General features: G+C 30.8%; 1 protein-coding gene and 1 long non-coding RNA gene across 2 annotated transcripts; both read right to left on the bottom strand.

Moving 5' to 3' along the window:
* Positions 1-1114: 1114 nt before the first annotated feature.
* On the bottom strand, positions 1115-22868 carry LOC128191147 (uncharacterized). The gene is made up of 3 exons (XM_052863209.1): positions 22585-22868; positions 2088-2184; positions 1115-1313 (listed from the first exon to the last, which is right to left on the bottom strand). The coding sequence occupies exons 1-3, from the start codon at positions 22679-22681 to the stop codon at positions 1169-1171; spliced, it is 339 nt and encodes a 112-aa protein (XP_052719169.1). The 5' UTR covers positions 22682-22868; the 3' UTR covers positions 1115-1168.
* LOC128191148 (uncharacterized) lies at positions 8720-22214 on the bottom strand. The gene is made up of 4 exons (XR_008244417.1): positions 21907-22214; positions 14902-14986; positions 9716-9787; positions 8720-9195 (listed from the first exon to the last, which is right to left on the bottom strand). It is a non-coding gene; the product is annotated as an uncharacterized LOC128191148 (long non-coding RNA).
* Positions 22869-25163: the final 2295 nt, after the last annotated feature.

The raw sequence follows: 25163 nt of genomic DNA, 5'->3' as shown, positions 1-25163 counted from the left end.
TGTCTGATATCTTATCCTCCCCAAGCATTGACCCAATGCTTGGTACATGTACCTCAGAGAAGTGTACCTAAGGGGCACACACTCTAATGATACGTGGATTTTTGTTTCATTGTAAAATTAGCTTTATGTTATTATCATAGCCTGGGGTTTTTTTGTCTTTTGAAATTAAAATCAAATATGAGCATTTAACTTAAATATATCTTTTATTAATTTCATTGACTTATGTCACTGTGAAGATGTGGAGAGGTCAATTGTCTCCTCTTAACTTATCAGCGTTGGCGCCCCAATTTGATATGCACTTAAGGAGACACTCTTTGAATTGAGTACGCATGCGGTGGCAGTTTGATTCTTATCTTAATTCATATTTTATGTATTAATAGAAGTCATATAGATTCATGTAGACTATTTTGGACAATGATAATATTCTAAATAATAATTTAAATTGCTTTCTCTCTCTCTCTCTCTCTCTCTCTCTCTCTTCTCTCTCTCTCTCTCTCTCTCTCTCTCTCTCTCTCTCTCTCTCTCTCTCTCTCTGACTCTGACATGAAAACAATTTTGAAACAGTTTGTACATACAAGGTAACATATTTAAATGGCTGCACAAATTTACAATAAAAGATTAGCTACAGAAAGCCAGTCATATAATAGTTCATTTGGTTTAAATAAAACAGTGGAAAGTTGTGCTAGCTTTTTTATGGTTATTAAAAAGCAACTCCACGTTGAAACCTGACTTTGAATAAAAAGTTATCAACATCTTTGTAAAAAAAATCTTATCAGCACGAACTTGTTTTAAATAAAATAGTTCACTCGTGGATACTTTTTTAGACAGACAAAAGATATTTTGGATGAGTTTCAAAACAGTGTTTTTGTTCATAAACTTTAGTATAAGACAAAAATCCCCGCCGCATTTGATCTCAGTATCTGTTAGGCAGTGGTCTTGACCTTGACAGTCTTACATGTAGCTACGTGTAGCTAACTGGCCACGTGACAACTACATTGATGTCCTCAAAATTTTTACTTTAAATGAGAAGATGTCTAAATGTTCAAGACTATACGTTTGTAAACTGTAAAAAGATGAGGGGAAAATGTTACTAGTATTTAGAGAAGAACCCAAATTAATTTAATGCTTTATTGCATAATACTTGAGTAGATCCGACTATAAAGACTTCCTATTTGCCAAAGAGGTCGAGTTGAGTTTGGTTGAAATTCTCGTATCCCTTACAGACTCTAGTGGGGCAACAGTCTGGGAATGACGCATTTGGATTATAGATTTCGTAACAGTCAACACGTAACCCTAGATCTGACCTTGCACACCTGAAAAAAAATACCTATAGACTTGACATAGATTTGCCACATCAGTAAAACGTTAAGAGGGATACTTTAACCCTGAATCTTGAGTGATTCTCTCCATGAAGACATTAGCACATGTAATTCCGGCGGGTTTCATGATAACATGGTTAATGTTGATCCTTAATTAGATGCCTATGTGTCGATATTACCGGTATTTACTCATGTAAAGATTTTTTATTTTAAGGTAACTCACTACACCTTGAAATAGTTTATAAAATCAGCAGAAAATTACTTGATTGAGATCATACAAAAAAGTATATCAGTCAAATAGGCGAAATAACACTCACTTTTAGAGAAATGATTTTGATCATTCAAAATTTAATTAAGTAAATGTGAACAAAAGCACCAGAAAGAATTGAACTCCCGATCTGCGGTCGACAAGCCCGATAATTAAAGGGTTCTTCACACCTTTAAAAAAAAGTTCTGTACACGAGCCCGAACTTCTAAATTACTTAAAAAATATAAATTTCTAGCATAAGATTGTATTCGACTTGAAAATGACAAAAAAAAAATCAATTTTGGGAATAAAATAATCTTTTAAAATTTTACTGCTATTCATGGAAAGAAAAGTCCATGCAGTATTCGAACTCGGGACCTTTGGGTCTGTAGAGTAGCGCTATAGAGATAAACAACACATTTTTGCGATATAACCTGTTTCATAATGGGTTACAATTGCAAATTTTTAATCGTACATGGAAACTTTAGACCTAAACTATTTAACTAATTAATAAAGCTTACGTCACACAGTTCCAGCCATTGGCATGACAGCTACACCCTCCACATCTGATCCCGGCCGACCAGGTGTCACCCTCTTTATATCCATGTGGACACGGACCTGAAACATTCAACATAAAACAGAGGTTGTATATGACACTTCCTTAATACAGTAAAACTAAAACACGTATTGTAGTATCTTTAACTTAAACACACACACACACACAAACAAAACAAAAACAAAACGCGAGGCTCCGGCATCAATTCCATGAAGCTCGATAGTATATTTTGTACGTCAGTCTGAACGATATATAAATACACAACACTCCTACTTTTTTACGTTAAGCTCAAGCAACAATGGAGCTCAAAACTTTTCTGAAATGACCACTCGCATCCTCCATACGCGATCATTCGCTTTTCGAATGAAAATTCATTCTGTCCTATGTGGGATGTAGATCTATATTATGTGGGCTAGACATCCATTCAGATTACATCAGATACCCTCGGCAAATCGAGTATGCTCTTGTAGCCGTGGCTATCTCTTGACGTCAGTCTAGTAAGCCTAGATCCGGGCAAAGCACTTCTTCAAATGTCTCATCCACATCTGATTTGTCTAGAGGTGGCAACCAAGAGAAGGAATCAAATTTTCTTTCAAAACATTGTTTTACAAGCGCTAGAGTCGTATATGTACGGAAGCTCATTGAGGCCAGCTTAGCAGAAACAACAATTTCTTTTGCGTTTAAGCGCAATAACTATTGCGTTTAATCGCAATCTTTTGCGTTAAATTGCAATAAGTTTAAACGCAAAAAATTGCGATTAAATTTTAAACGTAAAAAATTATTGCGTTTAAACGCAAAGCTAATATTGCGTTTAAACGCAATAATGTTTGCGAATAAACGCAAACATTTTTGCAATTCAACGCAATAATTTTGCGATTAAACGCAATAGTCGTTGTGTTTAGTCGCAAAAGGTATTGGGTTTAAACGCAATAGTTATTGCGTTTTTTTGCAAAGCTGTTTTTTAATTTGAACACGACTTTTTTTATTCCGACCAAAAGAAGAGGTTTATGTTGTTAGGACAAACTAATGTTATGCCACAATCATCCGTCAATCTGTCCATCAAACGTAATGTTAGACATTTATCGCTTTTCTTGTCGTGCTTTCTCCTCTATTTCTAATGGTTTTTTCATATTGTTTCTGATAAATCGAATCTTAATTATTCAATAAAATCAAATAGTTCGCACATACACTGTATAAATGCCATCCATAAGGCTTTATTTTATCGTTGTCAAATGAAAGTGAAAATGTTTATTCAATATGACGGACTGATTTGGCATTTATTGTAATTGTTTCATATATGTATATCACTGATTTGAATTAGTGATATCACCTATCCAAAAAGTGATAGCATTTATTAGAATAGGTTTTATCACCTATCAATCACCTTTTATCTTGTGATTTGAACAAGGAATATCACATATTTGAAAAAAAATGATACATGTATCACTCTTTGAGTTTGAATAGATGAAATCACCTATTTAAATAGATGAAATCACCTATTCAAATAGATGATTTTACTTTTTGAAAAGGTGTTATCACCTATTCAATTTGGTAATATCTTGGAGACAATAAATTTTCATAGTATATATAGCCATCAATGCAACGGTTTGTGCAAGTTCAATTTGTTTTAATTTGTCACACGAATCGATATGCCTCCATTAAAAAGGCCCCTTAACATTATGCTCTTTGCGTAGGAATCTTTTCCGTTTTTTCAATTCAACTGTTTTTCACAGTCTAGATACCAAGTATCCGGCAAGCAAACATCACTTGTGCATACATTAGTAGCCATTTTGCATGCCGTCTTTGAGGAAGAATTTGGAAACAAATACAGTATAAGCAAAGACTTATTTTTTCTCTTGTATATATAGTGCGATCCTTTTTCAGCATACATTTGCTTAGAAGAGCCCGATGCTTTCAAGTTATGACAACTTACCATTTCATTATAAATTAATCCAAGTGAAAAACAGAAATTGAGTCTTTGTCATGTGTCAAGTGTTGTCATCAAATCAAGGACTTGGTACATACACTAAGTGTATAAGCAAATGAATAAATTGCGACTTAACGCAAAAATCATAGCGTTTAATCGCAAAACCATTGCATTTTATCGCAAAATTATTGCTTTTAATCGCAAAAACTTTTGCGTTTATTCGCAAAATATATTGCATATAAACGCAATAAAAGCTTAGCGTTTAAAAGCCATTTTTTTGCATTTAAACCCAATAATTTTGCGATTTAACGCAATACTTTGCGTTTAAACTCAAAACTTTGCGCTTAAAAGCAATCCACTTTGCGTTAAATCACAATAGTTATTGCGTTTTATCGCAATCTTTTGCGTTTAAACGCAAAATGCATTGCGAATAAACGCAAAAGATTGTATTAAAACTACATGTATTGCGATTTAATGCAATATAAATTACATGTAATATATTTACTGAACTGGCCTCAATAAGCTTCCGTATATATGACATTTAAGAGTAGGGTGATGTGATTTCACAATGCATCGGACACCTTTGGATTTTTCTCTTTGTTCACGCATCAAATATCGTCCAAATACTGTAAAACGAGAAAATATGGCGCACTACAAATTTTAGCGCCTTTGGCGCAACTGCCTCTGAGCGCTAAAATTAATAGTGCGCCAACGATTTTCCATATGTATTAAATTTCTTCAAGTTGCAAAACAATAACGTCAGTCCATTTTTAAGGCTATATAGAAGTGTTCAGTTAAATATCAGATGCTGGCGGTTCTGTTTGTTTAAACAATAAATAAAACTTGTTTTAAAAGTTACAGGTTTTCCCCTTGCTTAATTATTGGAGAAAAAATTGTGAAATTGTTAAAAATGTAGAAAATAAAGCAAATTATTGAAGTGTTGAACTATTTCACCATGGATCGGACAATATTTACCAAGCATCGGACAGATATAGCAGTACAGAAGAGATTAAACATAACAACATTTTCTGGTTTTAATGCAAAAATACAAAGGTTCGGAAAAATTAATTTATTCAAATGCTAATCAGATTTCTTTTAATGTAAATCCTCAAATCTACATATAGGAATTTAGACTAGTGCTTCTGTTTAAAGGAATATTTATCATAAGGGGTTCTTTATCGTGCCAGCTCCTACAGGAATTTTGGACTAAAAAGGTTGTGTCCGTAAAACTCGATTTTTAAGTGGTCCGAGGAAAATGTTTGTATCAATTATTTTTTAAATTTTTATTTTACTTCACATTTAAAGTATATCACAAGGAATGGGCACATAATCTCCGTATTATTAGAAGAAATCATTCAGTAAAAACTGTCCGATGCATGGTTAATTTGTGTCCGATCCATGGTGAAATGAACATATGGTGCAAAAATGACCTTGACATTAATTGTTCAAATTTCTTGGACTTATTTTAATCAAATTTTGTTTCAAAATTTACTTCTTTCTAATTATTTTACGCAGAGAGTGCATTTTCACTAATTCACAATCAAACGCACAACATTCAAATAATGCTTTAGTGTAAAATCTTCGTAACTAAATTTTCAATAATGGCGTATTTGACGTCATTTTACGATGCCTAACGTTATATTGCTATTTCTTTGACAATGTGACTGTCAAATTCTTAATAATGATAAAGTTCATTTGTTCTAATTCAGGAATATACGAAACAACACATGAGCGCATGCACATTTATTTGTATATTTATAAACAAAGCTGTCCGATCCAAGGTATGTGTCCGATGCATGGTTAATTTTAAAAAAAGGCTCAGTGGTTAGACCACCAGACCAAAGGTAACGTTAAAAAACTACAGTTTGAACAAAGGTTCGACACTGCCAAAATTTAGGCAAAGAACTACATATGATATGAGTTAAATTTGGCCCCCATAATTCGCCACTTTTTAAAGTGTTTCAGGTTTATAATTTGTTGTGCTATATTTTAAAAGAGTTGATATAGAATATGTTTTTCATCTACTTATTAATTTTATTTATATGCACTCACTGGCAGTATATGACGTCAGAAGTGACGCTATTTTTAGACTTCGATCAAAATTAGGCAAAAATTTACATTTTTCATATCTTTTTTCGAATGGGAAATATACAGCAACTCTTTGAACAAGAACGAACTAATTGTCACGTATATAAGTACTGGAGAGATACATCTTTGATGAAATGTTTTGTTTGTTCAAGCACTCGGCGCTTATGCTAAATTTGCAAAAATGACGGGAAAAAGTTAACTTTATGATGTCATATTTTTAAATTTTGGACACTTAAATCACAATAAAAATTATGAAAAAATGTCAAATGTATATCTGTACAAATAAAAAAAAACAATTACAGTAAACTGACGATGTTCATTTAAGGGGGCCATTTTTGGCTCACACCATATATAGTGTCAATGAACATTTTCAAACTCACTTTACATTATGTATACTTAGAATTTAATCTTTTTTATTTTATGATTAAAATATATATTTTAATGGGGAGAAACTATAGTTTATAAGAGTATTTGCTCTATCAAATACCCATCTTTTTTTCAAGCCGCTATATAAAGTTTGACAAATAATTATCTAACAAAAAAATACAGCTACCTTTTTTCACCTTTACTCCGTTTGCCACAATAAACTGCCCAAGTCTTGTCACTTAATTCTGTGAACATTTAATTTAAACACACACAAGAACATTTGGTTAAATAGTACAGACATTTATTCCAGAATGCTCGATTGCATCGAACCCGAACAAAATTCATGTCAACCTGCAGTGGAAAAAATACTGCAACTCATATAAAGGTAAAAAGGTCATTTATTGAGTAAATAAAGGCACTATTAAAAGCAACGTATATATAAACCAGACACACACACACACACACACACACACATACTCGTAAAGACATGAAACTCACTACATATGACTTTTCACCAGAAAGTCACTACACTATTTTCTAAGGGTCGTGAAGAAAAACTTTGAGCAAATTTACAAAAGACTGTCTACTCTTATTAGCCTAGGGGGCTGATAATTCGTAAATTCATTATATTAAAAATTTGGGTTTCCCCCTGAACTCCACTACATCAGACCACGTGACCCACCAGTTAGACACACATGATTCTCACTACATTGTCAGGTTTGAAATACACACATGAAACTGACTACTTACATTAATTTTACTTATTTGTCCCATCTTCTCATTATCAAATGATTTGATACACCATACATTCTTTGTACAGTTTCTAAAGAATTATAGCACACAAGTTTTGTGATTTATAGTGGATTTTAAATAACGTATGTGGCAACGCACTTTGAGAAAAGTACACACTTAAAAAATTAAAACGCGTTATACTTAGGACTAAGCAAACACAGTTTGAAAAAAAAAAATTTCAAAGTGCGTTATGAAGGAACTTCAACATTTTTTATTATCGAAACACTTAACGAACTTCGAAAAAATATGTCAAAATAAAAAAACCTGGAATTGAATTTCTAATTTGCTGATAGTATGATGAATTGTTAACACTAGTAAATCTCATTAACCGTCTTTGAGAACGGGGGTGGGTGTGGGTTAACCAATCATACGTACAGGTCAATTACCAGTGCATCATTTACTAGTAATTGATTTCAGGAAGAAGGTTGCCCAATGTATCAGATAAGAAGTACATTAATTTTGCTGCATAGACAAAAAAGGAAAAGGCAATTGCTACGCGATGCAGTTTATGTCATATTTGGATAATTTAAAACTCCTGATTTGTTCTTGTGTAAACTGTCAAACTACGGAAGCTTATGAGAAAAAAATTCTAATCGAGAACTGTTTATAAAGTAAGCCGAGAATGCATTGGGTTCTTTTTTTTTAAATATATCCCATTGAGCTAAACAATATCAAACCAAGGTTAAAACAATCAGTTATTGTATATCAATAAAAGTATCAATTATTTGGACCAAATTCTGAACAGTTTTTTAAAATATCGACGATATCAACGCACTTTGAAAAAAAATTAAAAGCGCGTTTAACTGGTTCCAAAATTACTAGTAACACACTTTGATTTATTTTCAAAGTGCGAAATATTTCAAGGTGCATGTAACAAACCTATAAATCTTTGAATAAACCCAATTATTTGTTTTTCAATTATTTTTTTAATTTTTGAATAGCTAAAACCGAATGTTGTTATTAGAACAACTAATGGACCGTGGCAGTTTAGTTATTGAAAGAGAAATCCTATCACAGGCCACTTCTACCTACATGTACATGTATATCACACGCATATATAAGCATCCATCATCTTTCATTTTCAGCCAAAGCTGTATGGTTATTTAAAGACAGATTGACGGCACAACTACTGAGTAGAACACTAGTTTTAATGGTAAAATTACAGATTATGATATAAAAATTCATGCAATTATTCACACCAAAATGCTCAATCACATGGATTATTTCTACATAATATTGCAAGGCATATACAAAAACAAGATCATGCATTAGCTAAGCTTATTTCATGCTAGGATCTAGATGGAGGTCAGGGGGGTCTGGACCCCCCCCCCCCCTTGCAAAATTCAAATTTCTTTAAATTACGTTATAAAATTACCAAAAATATGCCTGGGACCCCCCCCCCCTCCCCTCCGGACAAACTCAAATAACCGTCCGACACCCCTGAAGTTTTTTTTGGATCCGCGCATGTATTTTTTTGACGTAGAGATGTTGATACATTAAATAAAAATGAATATCAATGATTATGAAAGTAATTAAGACATAACATTAGACTCTGACTTTTTATTGAGTATTACTAAAACATCTAAATATTAATATGAACAAGGCAATATGATCGTTTAGGAACATTAAAACAGCAAAATATGTACATTGTGTAACCCAACTTTCAATGCTACTGAATTTACACGTACATGTACACGTAAAAAGTGTATTGATTCTCTCATATCATCATTTTGGGAGAATACATGAAACCACACGATCAATAAAAATTGTACCAGAATTTCATTTTCATTTCTAAACCAGTATTGGTTAAAGCAATATTCATGGCGTAGATTTTTTTCCGTTGACACTATTGGTCCTCAACCGTCTATCTAGGAAGTTAACCTTTGTCTGAACACTGGTGCTGCAACACAAAAATACTTGTCAAAATAAAAATTCTGAGAATGTGTTTCATCTCTGTAGAGCAAGGCTTTTAAGTGTACTTTTTTCAGATTTTATGCAATACTAAAAGGTATCACTACTCACACTCTCTCTCTATCTATCTATCTATCTATCTATCTATCTATCTATCTATCTATCTATCTATCTATCTATCTATCTATCTATCTATCTATCTATCTTTCTCTTTCTCTCTCTCTGTCCCTCTCTCTCATAACTATCAATGAAAAACACATGTAGAGGCATTAAGTTAAAAATTCACTTTAAACTTTAAATTCACACACTATCTCCCTCTCTCTCTATTTTAACTTTTCCCTATCTCTCAATTTTTTTAATGCCTTAACTCAGTTCACAGGGGCATCGTATCTACACTCTATGACATATATATAAATAATATAATATAATATAGATAATAATCTCTCTCTCTCTCTCTCTCTCTCGTGCATATTTCTTTTTAAGAAAGAACATTTAATTTATACATTTACCTTAATATGTATAATCTTAGACTTTATCATAACACTTTTCTCAGGAAACCTCATGTAGCTTGGATATTTTTCCTGAAAGCATAAGACAACAATGAACATAAAAAAAACATTTTGTTTACTTTTTTTTACTCTTTATAAAAAAGGGTTATGTTTTGTTATACAAGGAAGTTTTTAGAAATGTATAATTGACCTTTATAAAAGTGTTCAAATATTGTAGCTGTTATTATGTTCTACATTCTCTCTCTCTCTCTCTCTCTCTCTCTCTCTCTCTCTCTCTCTCTCTCTCTCTCTCATTTGAACACATTTCTTTTATAAGTCCCCTCACTCCCTCTCTACCTTCTGCAAAAATGTCTTGGTCTCTAACTTTGTTTCTATCAATTTCACTGATTTCTCTCTCTCTCTCTCTCTTTCTCTCTCTCTCTTTCTCTCTCTCTCTCTCTCTTCTCTCTCTCTCTCTCTCTCTCTCTCTCTCTCTCTCTCTCTCTCTCTCTCTCTCTCTCTCTAATTGCCATCACATTTAGTTATTTACACACATGTAGTGACATTCAGGTAAAGTATCTCAATAGAACAAAAATCCCTTGATTTAAACAAAACGTTTTAATAAGTCCTCTTACTTCCTCTCTCTCTTCCGCTTTAATTTCTTTATCTTTAACTTATTTTCTATCAACTTCTTTCTCTCTTTTAAATGAACATTACTTTTCATTATTTACACACACGTAGTGACATTCAGGTAAAGTACCTCAATAAATAAAAAAGAAATTGCCTCCTTTGAAGAAAAAGCTGTAATAAGTCCTCCCACTTCCTCTCTCCCTTTCGATCTAATTCCTTTATCTCTTAATTTCTATCAATTTCTCTCACTTTTTCAAACAGACATCACATGTCGTTATTTACACACATGTAGTGACATTCAGGTAAAATATCTAAATTAAAAAACATGTTTTATTTAAACAAAATTTTATAATTCCTCTCTCTTCCTCTCTCCCTTTTGATCTAATGCCTTTAAATCTAACTTAGTCTCTCTCACTCTCTCTCTCTCTCTTTCTCTCTCTCAAATTGACATCACATTTAGTTATTTACATGCGTGTAGTGACATTCAGGTAAAGTATCTAAATAGAAAAATTATTTCATTTATACAAAAAAGTTGTATTAAGTATCACTTCCTATCTTTCACCTAAGCTGATTTCTTTATCTTCTATTTCCTTTTGTTCTCTCTCTCTCTCTCTCTCTCTCTCTCTCTCTCTCTCTCTCTCTCTCTCTCTCTCTCTCTCTCTCTCTCTCTCTCATATTAACATCACATTTAGTAATTTACACTCATGTGGTGATATTCAGGCAAAAAAATTGCTTCATTTGAACAAAAAGTTTTGATACATACTCTATCTTTCTCTTTCTCTACCGAACTGATTTCTTTCTCTCTTATTTTCAATTAAATTCTCTCTCTATTTTCCAATTGACATTACATTTAGTTATTAACACACATGTAGTGACATTCAGGTAAAGTCTCTCAATAAACAACAAAAAATTACCTCCTTTGAAGAAAAAGTTGTAATAAGTCCTCTCACTTCCTCTCTCCCTTTCGATCTAACTCCTTTATCTCTAAATTTATATCTATTTCTCTGACTTTTTTCAAAAAGTCATCAGAAAAAAGTCATCACATTTAGTTATTTAAACACATGTACTGACATTCAGGTAAATATCTAAATTGAAAAACATGCTTTGTTTAAACAAAATGTTAATAATTCCTCTCTCTTCCTCTCTCCCTTTTGATCTAATTCCTTTAAATCTAACTTAGTGTCTATTAACTTCTCTCTCTCTCTTTCAAATTGACATCACATTTAGTTATTTACACGTGTGTAGTGACATTCAGGTAAAGTATCTAAATAGAAAAATTATTTCATTTATACAAAAAAGTTGTATTAAGTCATCTCACTTCCTTTCTCCCCTCCACTCTGACATTTTTATCTTCTATTTCTTATTGACATCTCTCTCTTTCTCTCTCTCTTTTTCATATTAACATCACATTTAGTAATTAACACTCATGTAGTGACATTCAGGCTAAAAATGCCAAAAGAAAAAAATTGCTTCATTTGAATAAAATGTTTTAATACATCCTCTATCTATCTCTCTCTCTTTACCAAACTGATTTCTTTCTCTCTTATTTTCTATTAATCTCTCTCTCTCTCTCTCTCTCTCTCTCTCTCTCTCTCTCTCTCTCTCTCTCTCTCTCTCTCTCTCTCTCTCTCAAATTGCCATTCCATTTAGTTATTAACACACATGTAGTGACATTCAGGTAAAGTCTCTCAATAAACAACAAAAAATTACCTCCTTTGAAGAAAAAGTTGTAATAAGTCCTCTCACTTCCTCTCTCCCTTTCGATCTAACTCCTTTATCTCTAAATTTATATCTATTTCTCTGACTTTTTTCAAAAAGTCATCAGAAAAAAGTCATCACATTTAGTTATTTAAACACATGTACTGACATTCAGGTAAATATCTAAATTGAAAAACATGCTTTGTTTAAACAAAATGTTAATAATTCCTCTCTCTTCCTCTCTCCCTTTTGATCTAATTCCTTTAAATCTAACTTAGTGTCTATTAACTTCTCTCTCTCTCTTTCAAATTGACATCACATTTAGTTATTTACACGTGTGTAGTGACATTCAGGTAAAGTATCTAAATAGAAAAATTATTTCATTTATACAAAAAAGTTGTATTAAGTCATCTCACTTCCTTTCTCCCCTCCACTCTGACATTTTTATCTTCTATTTCTTATTGACATCTCTCTCTTTCTCTCTCTCTTTTTCATATTAACATCACATTTAGTAATTAACACTCATGTAGTGACATTCAGGCTAAAAATGCCAAAAGAAAAAAATTGCTTCATTTGAATAAAATGTTTTAATACATCCTCTATCTATCTCTCTCTCTTTACCAAACTGATTTCTTTCTCTCTTATTTTCTATTAATATCTCTCTCTCTCTCTCTCTCTCTCTCTCTCTCTCTCTCTCTCTCTCTCTCTCTCTCTCTCTCTCTCTCTCAAATTGCCATTCCATTTAGTTATTAACACACATGTAGTGACATTCAGGTAAAGTCTCTCAATAAACAACAAAAAATTACCTCCTTTGAAGAAAAAGTTGTAATAAGTCCTCTCACTTCCTCTCTCCCTTTCGATCTAACTCCTTTATCTCTAAATTTATATCTATTTCTCTGACTTTTTTCAAAAAGTCATCAGAAAAAAGTCATCACATTTAGTTATTTAAACACATGTACTGACATTCAGGTAAATATCTAAATTGAAAAACATGCTTTGTTTAAACAAAATGTTAATAATTCCTCTCTCTTCCTCTCTCCCTTTTGATCTAATTCCTTTAAATCTAACTTAGTGTCTATTAACTTCTCTCTCTCTCTTTCAAATTGACATCACATTTAGTTATTTACACGTGTGTAGTGACATTCAGGTAAAGTATCTAAATAGAAAAATTATTTCATTTATACAAAAAAGTTGTATTAAGTCATCTCACTTCCTTTCTCCCCTCCACTCTGACATTTTTATCTTCTATTTCTTATTGACATCTCTCTCTTTCTCTCTCTCTTTTTCATATTAACATCACATTTAGTAATTTACACTCATGTAGTGACATTCAGGCTAAAAATGCCAAAAGAAAAAAATTGCTTCATTTGAATAAAATGTTTTAATACATCCTCTTATCTATCTCTCTCTCTTTACCACACTGATTTCTTTCTCTCTTATCTCTCTCTCTCTCTCTCTCTCTCTCTCTCTCTCTCTCTCTCTCTCTCTCTCTCAAATTGCCATTCCATTTAGTTATTAACACACATGTAGTGACATTCAGGTAAAGTATCTCCATAAAAAAAATTGCTTCACTTAAACAAAAAGTTGTAATAAGTCCTCTCACTTCTTCTCTCCCTTTCGATCTAATTCCTTTATCTCTAAATTTATATCTATTTCTCTGACTTTTTTCAAAAAGACATCACATTTAGTTATTTACACACATGTAGTGACATTCAGGTAAAGTATCTAAATTGAAAAACATGCTTTGTTTAAACAAAATGTTAATAATTCCCCTCTCTTCCTCTCTCCCTTTTGATCTAATTCTATCAACTAAGTCATCTCACTTCCTTTCTCCCCTCCACTCTGACATTTTTATCTTCTATTTCTTATTGACATCTCTCTCTTTCTCTCTCTCTTTTTCATATCAACATCACATTTAGTAATTTACACTCATGTAGTGACATTCAGGCTAAAAATGCCAAAAAAAAATTGCTTCATTTGAATAAAATGTTTTAATACATCCTCTATCTATCTCTCTCTCTTTACCAAACTGATTTCTTTCTCTCTTATTTTCTATTAATCTCTCTCTCTCTCTCTCTCTCTCTCTCTCTCTCTCTCAAATTAACACCACATTTAGTTATTTACACTCATGTGGTGACATTCAGGCAAACATTTTTAAAGAAAAAAATTGCTTCATTTGAACAAAAAAACATGTCCTCTATCTTCTTCTCTCCCTTCCAATCTGATGTTTTTACTCATATTTTCTATTAAGTTATCTGTCTCTCTTTTTCAAATTGACATAACATTTAGTTATTTACACACACGTAGTGACATTCAGATAAAGTATCTCCATAGAAAAAAATTGCCTCACTTTAAACAAAAAGTTGTAATAAGTCCTCTCACTTCCTCTCTCCCTTCCAATCGAATTCCTTTGTTTCTTATTTTCTATCAAGTTTTCTGACTTTTTTCAAATAGACATTACATTTAGTTATTTACACATATGTAGTGACATTCATGTATTATATCTAAATAGAAAAAATGCTTCATTTTTTTTTTCAATAATTCCTCTCTCTCTCTTTTCCTCTATCCCTTCCAATCTAATTCCTTTAAATCAAACTTAGTGTCTATCGACTTCTCTCTTTCTCTTTCAAATTGACATCACATTTAGTTATTTACACGCATGTAGTGACATTCAGGTAAAATATCTAAATAAAAAAAATTACTTCATTTATACAAATAAGCTGTATTAAGTCATCTCACTATTTCTCCCCTTCAATCTAATTCTCTCTCTCTCTCTCTCTCTCTCTCTCTCTCTCTCTCTCTCTCTCTCTCTCTCTCTCTCTCTCTCTCTCTCTTAAGCATGTGTTTGTTTACAATAAGAAAAAAAAATTGTTCATTACCTGGAAAAGCACAATATCCAAGATCTACATCATAAGGCACACATCAGTCACTATTTGCAAACAAAATTTTTGGTTTTGAGAGTCTCTAAAAGAAAATGTAAAAAAGAATAATAATATCGGTTACATGTTGAGTTCACTAATGCAACGAAATAATCACCGTGAGTATATAAAATAATCCTTTTGTATAGTATTGGACCCCCATGAGGAAACCAATATCTTTTGCTTTTAACTTGAAAAAATCAGTAGATATTATGTACATGTAATTGATTATTTAAAAAAAAACCTATATCACCATTATAGTTTAAATAAAAATCCTTTCCTATTGAACTAAATAGACCTCCATGAGGAAACCCATGATTTTCATTTCAACGTTAAAAATTCAGTTTACTTATTCACTCCAAAAACCTAATAAATATTCTTGGATTTTTACTTCTACCCTGATTTATCTTAAATTACATTAACACTAAGAAATATTCACCATAAGTTTAAGTAAAAATTCTTTCCTACTAGAACTTAGACCCCCATGAGTAAATTTATATGCTATAAATTCAGAATACTTGATCACTTAGAAAACTCCCTAAATTTATTTAAATCAATATGTGTACCCTTATTTATCCTAAATTACACAAATACTATGTAATAATTACCATTAGTTTAAGTAAAAATCCTTTCCTATTAAACTTACTCACCCATGAGGAAAATCATTCTTTTCATTTTAAGGTTATAAAATCAGTAAACTAAATCACTAAGGAAACCCTTTAAATCATTTTCAATCAATATTTGTACCCTAATTTATCCTTAATTACACTAATACTAAGAAAAAATAACCATTAGTTTAAGTAAAAATCCTTTCCTGTTGAACTTAGACCCCCATGAGGAAACTCATACTTTTGATCTTAACACTCTTAAATCAGTATACTAAATCACTTAGGAAACCTCTTTAAAATCTTTTTCAATCAATTTTTGTACCCTAATTTATCTTTAATTACACTAATTCTAAAAAATAATCACAACTAGTTTAGGTAAAATCCTTTTCTGTTAAATTTAGAGTCCCATGAGGAAACCCATAATTTTCATTTAACGTTCTAAAATCAGTATACTTAATATTCACTTCAGAAACCCCCTAAATATTTTTAAGTCAATATTTATTCCTTAATTTATACTTTATTACATTAACACTAAGAACAAATAATCATTGGTTTAAGTGAAAATCCATTCCTGTTGAACTTGGACTCCCATGAGGAAACTCATACTTTTCATTTTAATGTTATAAAATCAGTATACTTAATTACTAAGGAAACCCTTCATTCTTTTTCAATCAATATTTGTACCCTAATTTATCCTAAATTACACTAATACTAAGAAATAATAACCATTAGTTTAAGTAAAAATCCTTTTCTATTGAACTTTGACTCTCATGAGGAAACCCATATTTTTAATTCAACATTATGAATTCAGTCTACTTATTCACATAGGAAACCCCTAAAATCTGTTTCAATCAATATTTGTACCCTAATATATCCTAAACTACATTAACACTTAGAAAAATTCACCATAAGTTTAAGTAAAAGTTCCTTCCTATTGAACGTAGACCCCCATGAGAGAAACCATACTTTCTATTTTAACGTTCTAAAATCAGTATGTTTTTACTTAGGAAACCCCTTAAATTTTTTTTAGTGAATATTTGTACCCTAATTTATTCTAAATTACACTAATGCTAAGAAATATTCATCATTTGTTTAAGTAAAAATTCTTTCCTATTGAACTTGGACTCCCTCGAGGAAACCCATATTTTTCATTTCAACGTTCTAAAATCTGTATACTTATTCACTTAGGAAACCCTTAAAATCTTTTTCAATCAATATTTGTACCCTAATTTATCCTAAACTACATTAACACTTAGAAATAATCAGCATTAGTTTAAGTAAAAGTTCTTTCCTATTGAACTTAGACCTCATTAGAAAAACCATTCTTATTATTCAAACATTCTAAAATCAGTATGTTTTCACTTAGAAAACCCCTTAAATTTTTTTCAGTCAATATTTGTACCCTAATTTATCCTTAATTACACTAATGGTAAGAAATATTCATCATTAGTATAAGTAAAAATCTTTTCCTATTAAACTTGGACTCCCATGAGGAAACCCATAATTTTAATTTAAACGATATGAATTCAGTATACTTATTCACTTAGGAAACCCCCTAAATCTTTTTCAATCAATATTTGTACCCTAATTTATCCTAAACTACATTAAAACTAGGAAATATTCATTATTAGTTTAAGTAAAAATCCTTTCCTATTGAACTTAGACCCCCATGAGGAAACTCATACTTTTGATCTTAACACTCTTAAATCAGTATACTAAATCACTTAGGAAACCTCTTAAATCTTTTTCAATCAATATTTGTACCCTAATTTATCCTAAATTACACTAATACTAAGAAATAATCACCATTAGTGTAAGTTAAATCCTTTCCTGTTTAATTTAGAATCCCATGAGGAAACCCATTATTTTCATTTTAACGTTATAAAATCAGTATACTTGATCACTTAGGACACCCCCTAAATCTTTTTCAATCAATATTTGTATCCTAATTTATCTTAAATTACACTAATACTATGAATTAATCCTCATTAGTTTATTAATAAGTAAAAATCTTTTCCTATTAAACTTAGACTTCCATAAGGAAACCCTTAATTTTCATTTTAACGTTATGAATTCAGTATACTTATTCACTTAGGAAACCGTCTAAATCTTTTTCAATCAATATTTGTACCCTAATTTATCCTAAACTACACTAATGTTAAGAAATAATCATCATTAGTTTAAGTAAAAATCCTTTCCTTTTTGACTTAGACTCCAATGAGGAAACTTATACTTTTCATTTTAACGCTCTTAAATCAGTATACTAAATCACTAAGGAAACCCCTTAAATCTTTTTCAATCAATATTTGTACCCTAATTTATCCTAAATTACACTAATACTAAGAAATAATCACCATTAGTGTAAGTTAAATCCTTTCCTGTTAAATGTAGACTCCCAATAGGAAACCCATATTTTTTATTTTAACGTTATAAAATCAGTATACTTGATCACTTAGTACACCCCCTAAATCTTTTTCAATCAATATTTGTACCCTAATTTATCCTAAATTACACAAATACTATGAATTAATCCTCATTAGTTTAAGTAAAAGTCTTTTCCTATTGAACTTAGACTTCCATAAGGAAACCCTTAATTTTCATTTTAATGTTCTAAAATCAGTATAGTATTTATTTAGGAACCCCCCCCCCCTAAATTTTTTTAATCAATATCTGTATCCTAATTTATCTTCAATTACACTAATGCTAAGAAATAATCTCCATTAGTTGGAGTAAAAATCCTTTTCTATTGAACTTAGACTCCCATGAAGAAACCCATAACTTTAATTTAAACGTTATGAATTCAGTATACTTATTCACTTAGGACACCCCCTAAATCTTTGTCAATCAATATTTGTACCCTAATTTATCCTAAATTACACTAATGTTAAGAAATAATCTCCATTAGGTTACATAAAAATCCTTTCCTATTGAACTTAGACCCCCATGAGGAAACTCATACTTTTCATTTTAACACTCTTAAATCAGTATACTAAATCACTAAGGAAACCCCTTAAATCTTTTTCAATCAATATTTGTACCCTAATTTATCCTAAATTACACCATTACTAAGAAATAATCACCATTAGTGTAAGTTAAATCCTTTCCTGTTAAATTAAGACTCCCATGAGGAAACCCATAATTTTCATTTTAACATTATAAAATCAGTATACTTGATCACTTAGGACACCCCCTAAATCTTTTTCAATCAATATTTGTACCCTAATTTATCTTAAATTACACTAATACTATGAATTAATCATCATTAGTTTAAATAAAAATCTTTTCCTATTAAACTTAGACTTCCATAAGGAAACCATTACCCGGTAATTTTCATTTTAACGTTATGAATTCAGTATACTTATTCACTTAGGAAACCGTCTAAATCTTTTTCAATCAATATTTGTACCCTTATTTATTCTAAACTACACTAATGTTAAGAAATAATCATCATTAGTTTAAGTAAAAATCCTTTCCTATTGAACTTAGACCCCAATGAGGAAACTTATATTTTTCATTTTAACGCTCTTAAATCAGTATACTAAATCACTAAGGAAACCCCTTAAATCTTTTTCAATCAATATTTGTACCCTAATTTATCCTAAATTACACTAATATTAAGAAATAATCACCATTAGTGTAAGTTAAATCCTTTCCTGTTAAATTTAGAATCCCATGAGGAAACCCATTATTTTCATTTTAACGTTATAAAATCAGTATACTTGATCACTTAGGACACCCCCTAAATCTTTTTCAATCAATATTTGTATCCTAATTTATCTTAAATTACACTAATACTATGAATTAATCCTCATTAGTTTAAGTAGAAACCTTTTCCTATTAAACTTAGACTTCCATAAGGAAACCATTAATTTTCATTTTAACGTTATGAATTCAGTATACTTATTCACTTAGGAAACCGTCTAAATCTTTTTCAATCAATATTTGTACCCTTATTTATTCTAAACTACACTAATGTTAAGAAATAATCATCATTAGTTTAAGTAAAAATCCTTTCCTATTGAACTTATACCCCAATGAGGAAACTTATATTTTTTATTTTAACGCTCTTGAATCAGTATACTAAATCACTAAGGAAACCCCTTAAATCTTTTTCAATCAATATTTGTACCCTAATTTATCCTAAATTACACCATTACTAAGAAATAATCACCATTAGTGTAAGTTAAATCCTTTCCTGTTAAATTTAGAATCCCATGAGGAAACCCATAATTTTCATTTTAACGTTATAAAATCAGTATACTTGATCACTTAGGACACCCCCTAAATCTTTTTCAATCAATATTTGTATCCTAATTTATCTTAAATTTCACTAATACTATGAATTAATCCTCATTAGTTTAAGTAAAAACCTTTTCCTATTAAACTTAGACTTCCATAAGGAAACCATTAATTTTCATTTTAACGTTATGAATTCAGTATACCCGGTACTTATTCACTTAGGAAACCGTCTAAATCTTTTTCAATCAATATTTGTACCCTTATTTATTCTAAACTACACTAATGTTAAGAAATAATCATCATTAGTTTAAGTAAAAATCCTTTCCTATTTAACTTAAACCCCAATGAGGAAACTTATATTTTTCATTTTAACACTCTTAAATCAGTATACTAAATCACTAAGGAAACCCCTTAAATCTTTTTCAATCAATATTTGTACCCTAATTTATCCTAAATTACACTAATACTAAGAAATAATCACCATTAGTGTAAGTTAAATCCTTTCCTGTTAAATGTAGACTCCCAATAGGAAACCCATATTTTTCATTTTAACGTTATAAAATCAGTATACTTGATCACTTAGGACACCCCCTAAATCTTTTTCAATCAATATTTGTACCCTAATTTATCTTAAATTACACAAATACTATGAATAAATCCTCATTAGTTTAAGTAAAAATCGTTTCCTATTGAACTTAGACTTCCATAAGGAAACCCTTAATTTTCATTTTAACGTTCTAAAATCAGTATAGTATTTATTTAGGACCCCCCCCCCCTAAATTTTTTTAATCAATATTTGTATCCTAATTTATCTTAAATTACACTAATACTAAGAAATAATCTCCATTAGTTGAAGTAAAAATCCTTTTCTATTGAACTTAGACTCCCATGAAGAAACCCATAATTTTAATTCAAACGTTATGAATTCAGTATGCTTATTCACTTAGGAAACCATCTAAATCTGTTTTAATCAATATTTGTACCCTAATTTATCCTAAACTACACTAATGTTAAGAAATAATCATCAATAGTTTAAGTAAAAATCCTTTCCTATTGAACTTAGACCCCAATGAGGAAACCTGTACTTTTCATTTTAATGTTCTAAAATCAATCTGTACACTTAATCACTTAGGGAACTCTCTAAATCTTTTTGGATCATTATCTGTACCCAAAATTATCTTAGATCATACTAATATAAAGAAATAATCACCATTAGCTTAAGTAAAATATCATTTATTTTGAAATTTAACCCCATGAGAAAACTCATACTTTTCATTTTAATGATAAAAATCAGTATTTCCTACTAAATCACTTTTTAAAAGGAACTTTCCCTAATCTGTTGGTATTAATATATGTAACGTAATTCATCCGTATTTTTAATGAAATTGTACAATTGAAAAGGTATTTTACCAGAAATCTGATTCTAATAACTAGAAAAAATCGTTGATGTATATGTACTGCCCTTTGATGAAAGAATACATATCACTAATTGAAATCAAATTTATATCCAAAATAACTCATGATGCTTATTTCATTTTATTTTACTCAAATTTCAATCAAGTACATGTATGTGGAAACAGCATAACGATTCCACAGAACACAGCATTACGATTTTTTAGAAAGATAGAGGAAATTAGGATTAAAAGTTGGCATTGTTTACAGAATGTTTTTAAACAGGTATTGTGATAAAAGCTCTGCTAATTGAGGTTAAAAGATCACATATTTTGCTTGTAATACATATTATTTATTTAAAAGAATTAAATATAGGCTCAGTGTTAACCAGTTGGGAAAAAATACCGCTAAATTGAGAGTAATATCACCTATTTTTGATTAGGAATGGGGCCGAATTTCGGCCACTAAGAAGGTACTGATATATCCCTAAAAATATAAGTAATAATCTGTTCCATAATTAAATAAATCTTGAAATAAAATAGACACATTTTAATTCTAAATAAGTTACGATCCCTTCTTTGATTATGAATATGGCAATCGCATGATGTCAAAATTAGATCTCGTGTTCTCTTATCAGTGAAAAACTTAACAGGAAAGACAATGCCTGACCTTGTTATAGTCGTTTACCAGATTTATCTAGATATCGAAGAAAAAAAATGATACTTACTGTAAACAATTATTTCCATCTTCGAATAGGAAGTTCCGATTGCGCATGCGCTATTTATATCCAATGGAGGAAAGTGTGTAAAGTACTCTTATGGACTCCACGATGCGTGTTAAAAAATTCACATACACACCGGAAACCCAAACATAGTCCGATTTTATATTTTTTGAATCAAGTACGATGAGAAATAACGTTTCCGAATGATTTTACTTCCCACTACACGGGTGCATGTAGTGGGAAGAAAAAATGTAGTGGGATAAAACGTGTGTATTCATACTAGTGTAGTGGTATTCAGGTGCTTACAAACACACACACACACATTGACAGGGTAATTTTCCTCGTTCAAAACTATTAACATTGCAAAACAAAGGATATAATCTCATATGCCATCGCTAGTATTATAAACATCAATGGCACATATTAGCATAATAATCCTAGTCAATAAACAGCATTAAATTTACATCAAAAACCTGAGAAAATTGGCCGTTCATCTGCGTTCAAAAACCTTAACAAGTTAAATGACATAATAACAAATAAAACAATCACTTGACATGTAGAAACATTACATTTTTGTACACCAACCCACTGCGTTGATTGGGGAAAGTTATATTCCGTCTATTTCACGACCTCCACTCAATTACTTCACTGAATGATTGTCAAAATGAATTTGCAACATTTTACCTGTACTCGAAATGAATGCTCCTCCGGACATTGGTATGAAGAAGAAACTGATGAACGTGCAGATGAGAACCACTTCTTGTAATACGTGCCCTGTCATTGCTGTGACAATTTCTGAAGATCGCCAGCTCTGTGTTCAAAGATAAGATCAGGTGCAAGACGTTGCAGAAGATGTCATAGGGTTGTCTTTGAAGTGATATTGTATCGCGTAATTTTGTTTTTATGATATATCGTAAAGTTTTTATACGGAAGATCTTAGGTGTAAGTACTGCTGATAATCCATAGTTGAACCACAGTCAAATTCTATACCAAATACCAGAACATGTTTTGATATTGAAACTTTTTTTTTTTAATTTCATCACAATCATTTTTAGGTATGGTACCGGTACTGAAAAGAAACAAATTTAAGATGCATAAATAGCTATGTATTCTTTATTTAATTAGTTAAACAAGGTATGAAGTGTTACATTTGTTTAAAAACTAAGTGTTAATAATAAAATCAAGGTTAATGAGTAAAAGTTTATCTAAATCATACTTGTCATTGGCATAAACAGATAACATTGACATATACTGTGGTCTTTTGCAGGTTGAAATATGTGTGATGTAACTATAACGTTGCAAGGTTTTTTTAATTGTACCTTAACACTGCTTAATGCCCCCAAAACGTATATAATATGTCAAACAACTGTCAGTAACTGACAATAACAATGGAACAGGAGCTTGGACTTTGGGTAGTTGTGTCAAACAGCTCAGTCATGGCTCTTTGAACTCAACAACATATGTCTGGTTTTTGAGCTTAGAATACAAAATCGATGTATATTTCGCTTAAAACCGCGTCATGTTTAACTTCTTTTGACGCAAGAAATAGATAGTAACGGCCTACTGAAAGTCCAAGGTCTTGTTAAGATGGCTCTAACATCATTTTATCTTATGTACTAATACTAAAGTATGTACATTCTCATACCAAAGAATGGAGTATCGCTGCAAATGTACACGTAGCATTCTTATACTATAGCTTATATAAATCATATATTTTGTTTTGTACAGTATTAATATTTACAGTGATAGACAGTCAGAGGTGCATTATCTGCCTTAGATTTCAGCAATTTGAAGATACTAAAATTTGTTATTTTAAGAAATATTGTTGGAGTGAATTAAATCCAATTAGAATATGGTATTACTATTGTAAAAAAAGGAATCATACATTCATCATTTTGAATGATATCTGGAACATAGACGTATTTATTTGCAACTGGAAAACAATTTCTATTATTAAACATGATAAAAAAAGACCATGTATTTTTAAATAAACTAAATAAACTCAATAATAGCTATAAAGTAAAATGGTAGGTGTATTCTGAAGCTTGGATATGCGTATAAGACAATGGATATGATGTTAAAAAATTACATACCTCCTTTTTTTAAAAGAGTATTCTTGGTTTTGAAAGTATATACAGTTGAACTTCGATATATCGAACAATGATATCTTGAATACAATGGATCTGTCGAAGTGATTTGTAAGTCCCAACTACTTATATTTTAAGTATTCTACTCTCTATATCTCGAATACTCAGCTACCCATCTAGTTCGAGATAACGAAGTTTGACTGCACTATGAAATGAAGCTTATCTCTTGTGATTAAAAATCGAAACGACAAAATTTAAATCCGGAAAAAGATGTTTCAAATTGAATTACTTTCGACTAGTACTTTTACAGTATGTAGTAAAAGATATCAAAGAAATAACTTGGACAAAATGCATCAATTAAGAGGGAATTCGCATTTTAGTATTTTATACGTGTTTTCTTCTATAACAATCATTTTAAAATTATTCTAACTTCCTTTGACAGTTTTTCGTATTTGGTTATAAGTTTTGTTGTTATTTCCTGGCTGTGATGCTTTAAAAAAGGAATAAGAACAAAGTCATATATTTTATCAGATTCAGACAGACAAAGATCAAAATCGTGAAATTCGATTTGTTTATTTAAGGACTAAGGAATCATTCTTTGAGTATTATAAGGTGATAATTTCGGTCGGGGCGTGATCAAATCCAATAAAGCCCGAAGGGCTTTATGATAGATTTGATTACGCCCCGACCGAAATTATCACCTCATAATATTCAAAGAATGAGTCCGTATTACATATATTTATATAATGTTATGCCATTGTACGATTAAATAAAAAGCAAACCCCGCTGGCGCCTCATTTATACGTCATTTGAAGTTATGGGTTTTATTGTACAAAATCGATATGTAGTGATATCACAGGCAAAGACACTGGATAATGTAAATATATGTATATTCAATTTTATTTTGTTATCGATTTGAGAGATGGTTGTTGCCTTCACTAATATGCGTGTGGTAACATACTATCACGCAATGTTTATAATTTTTAGAATGCAAATTTAGAAATACCTTTATTGTACCCAACTGTTTAATTTTACATCAATAATCATCTTGAATAAACTACCATTCAGCTTAAAAGTACAAATGATTCAAATGACATGACATATTGACTGAAAGGCAACTTTTCTCGGACTTATTTGCCGAGGATTTCGTATATGGTTTGGTTTCGGGGAGTTTTG

The sequence above is a fragment of the Crassostrea angulata genome, chromosome 7 (assembly GCF_025612915.1).
Source record: "Crassostrea angulata isolate pt1a10 chromosome 7, ASM2561291v2, whole genome shotgun sequence".
Lineage (NCBI taxonomy): Eukaryota > Metazoa > Mollusca > Bivalvia > Ostreida > Ostreidae > Magallana > Magallana angulata.
The sequence above is the reverse complement of the archived record's forward strand: the minus strand, read 5'-3'. Positions and strand labels throughout refer to the sequence as shown.

Excerpts from the sequence above, each read along its gene's own strand:
- LOC128191147 (XM_052863209.1), bottom strand. The coding sequence starts at position 22,681 with ATGACAGGGCACGTATTACAAGAAGTGGTTCTCATCTGCACGTTCATC. Across the intron at positions 2,185-22,584 it reads AGCATTCATTTCGAGTACAG|GTCCGTGTCCACATGGATAT; the intron begins GTAAAATGTTGC and ends TGAATGTTTCAG. Across the intron at positions 1,314-2,087 it reads AATGGCTGGAACTGTGTGAC|GTGTGCAAGGTCAGATCTAG; the intron begins GTAAGCTTTATT and ends ATTTTTTTTCAG.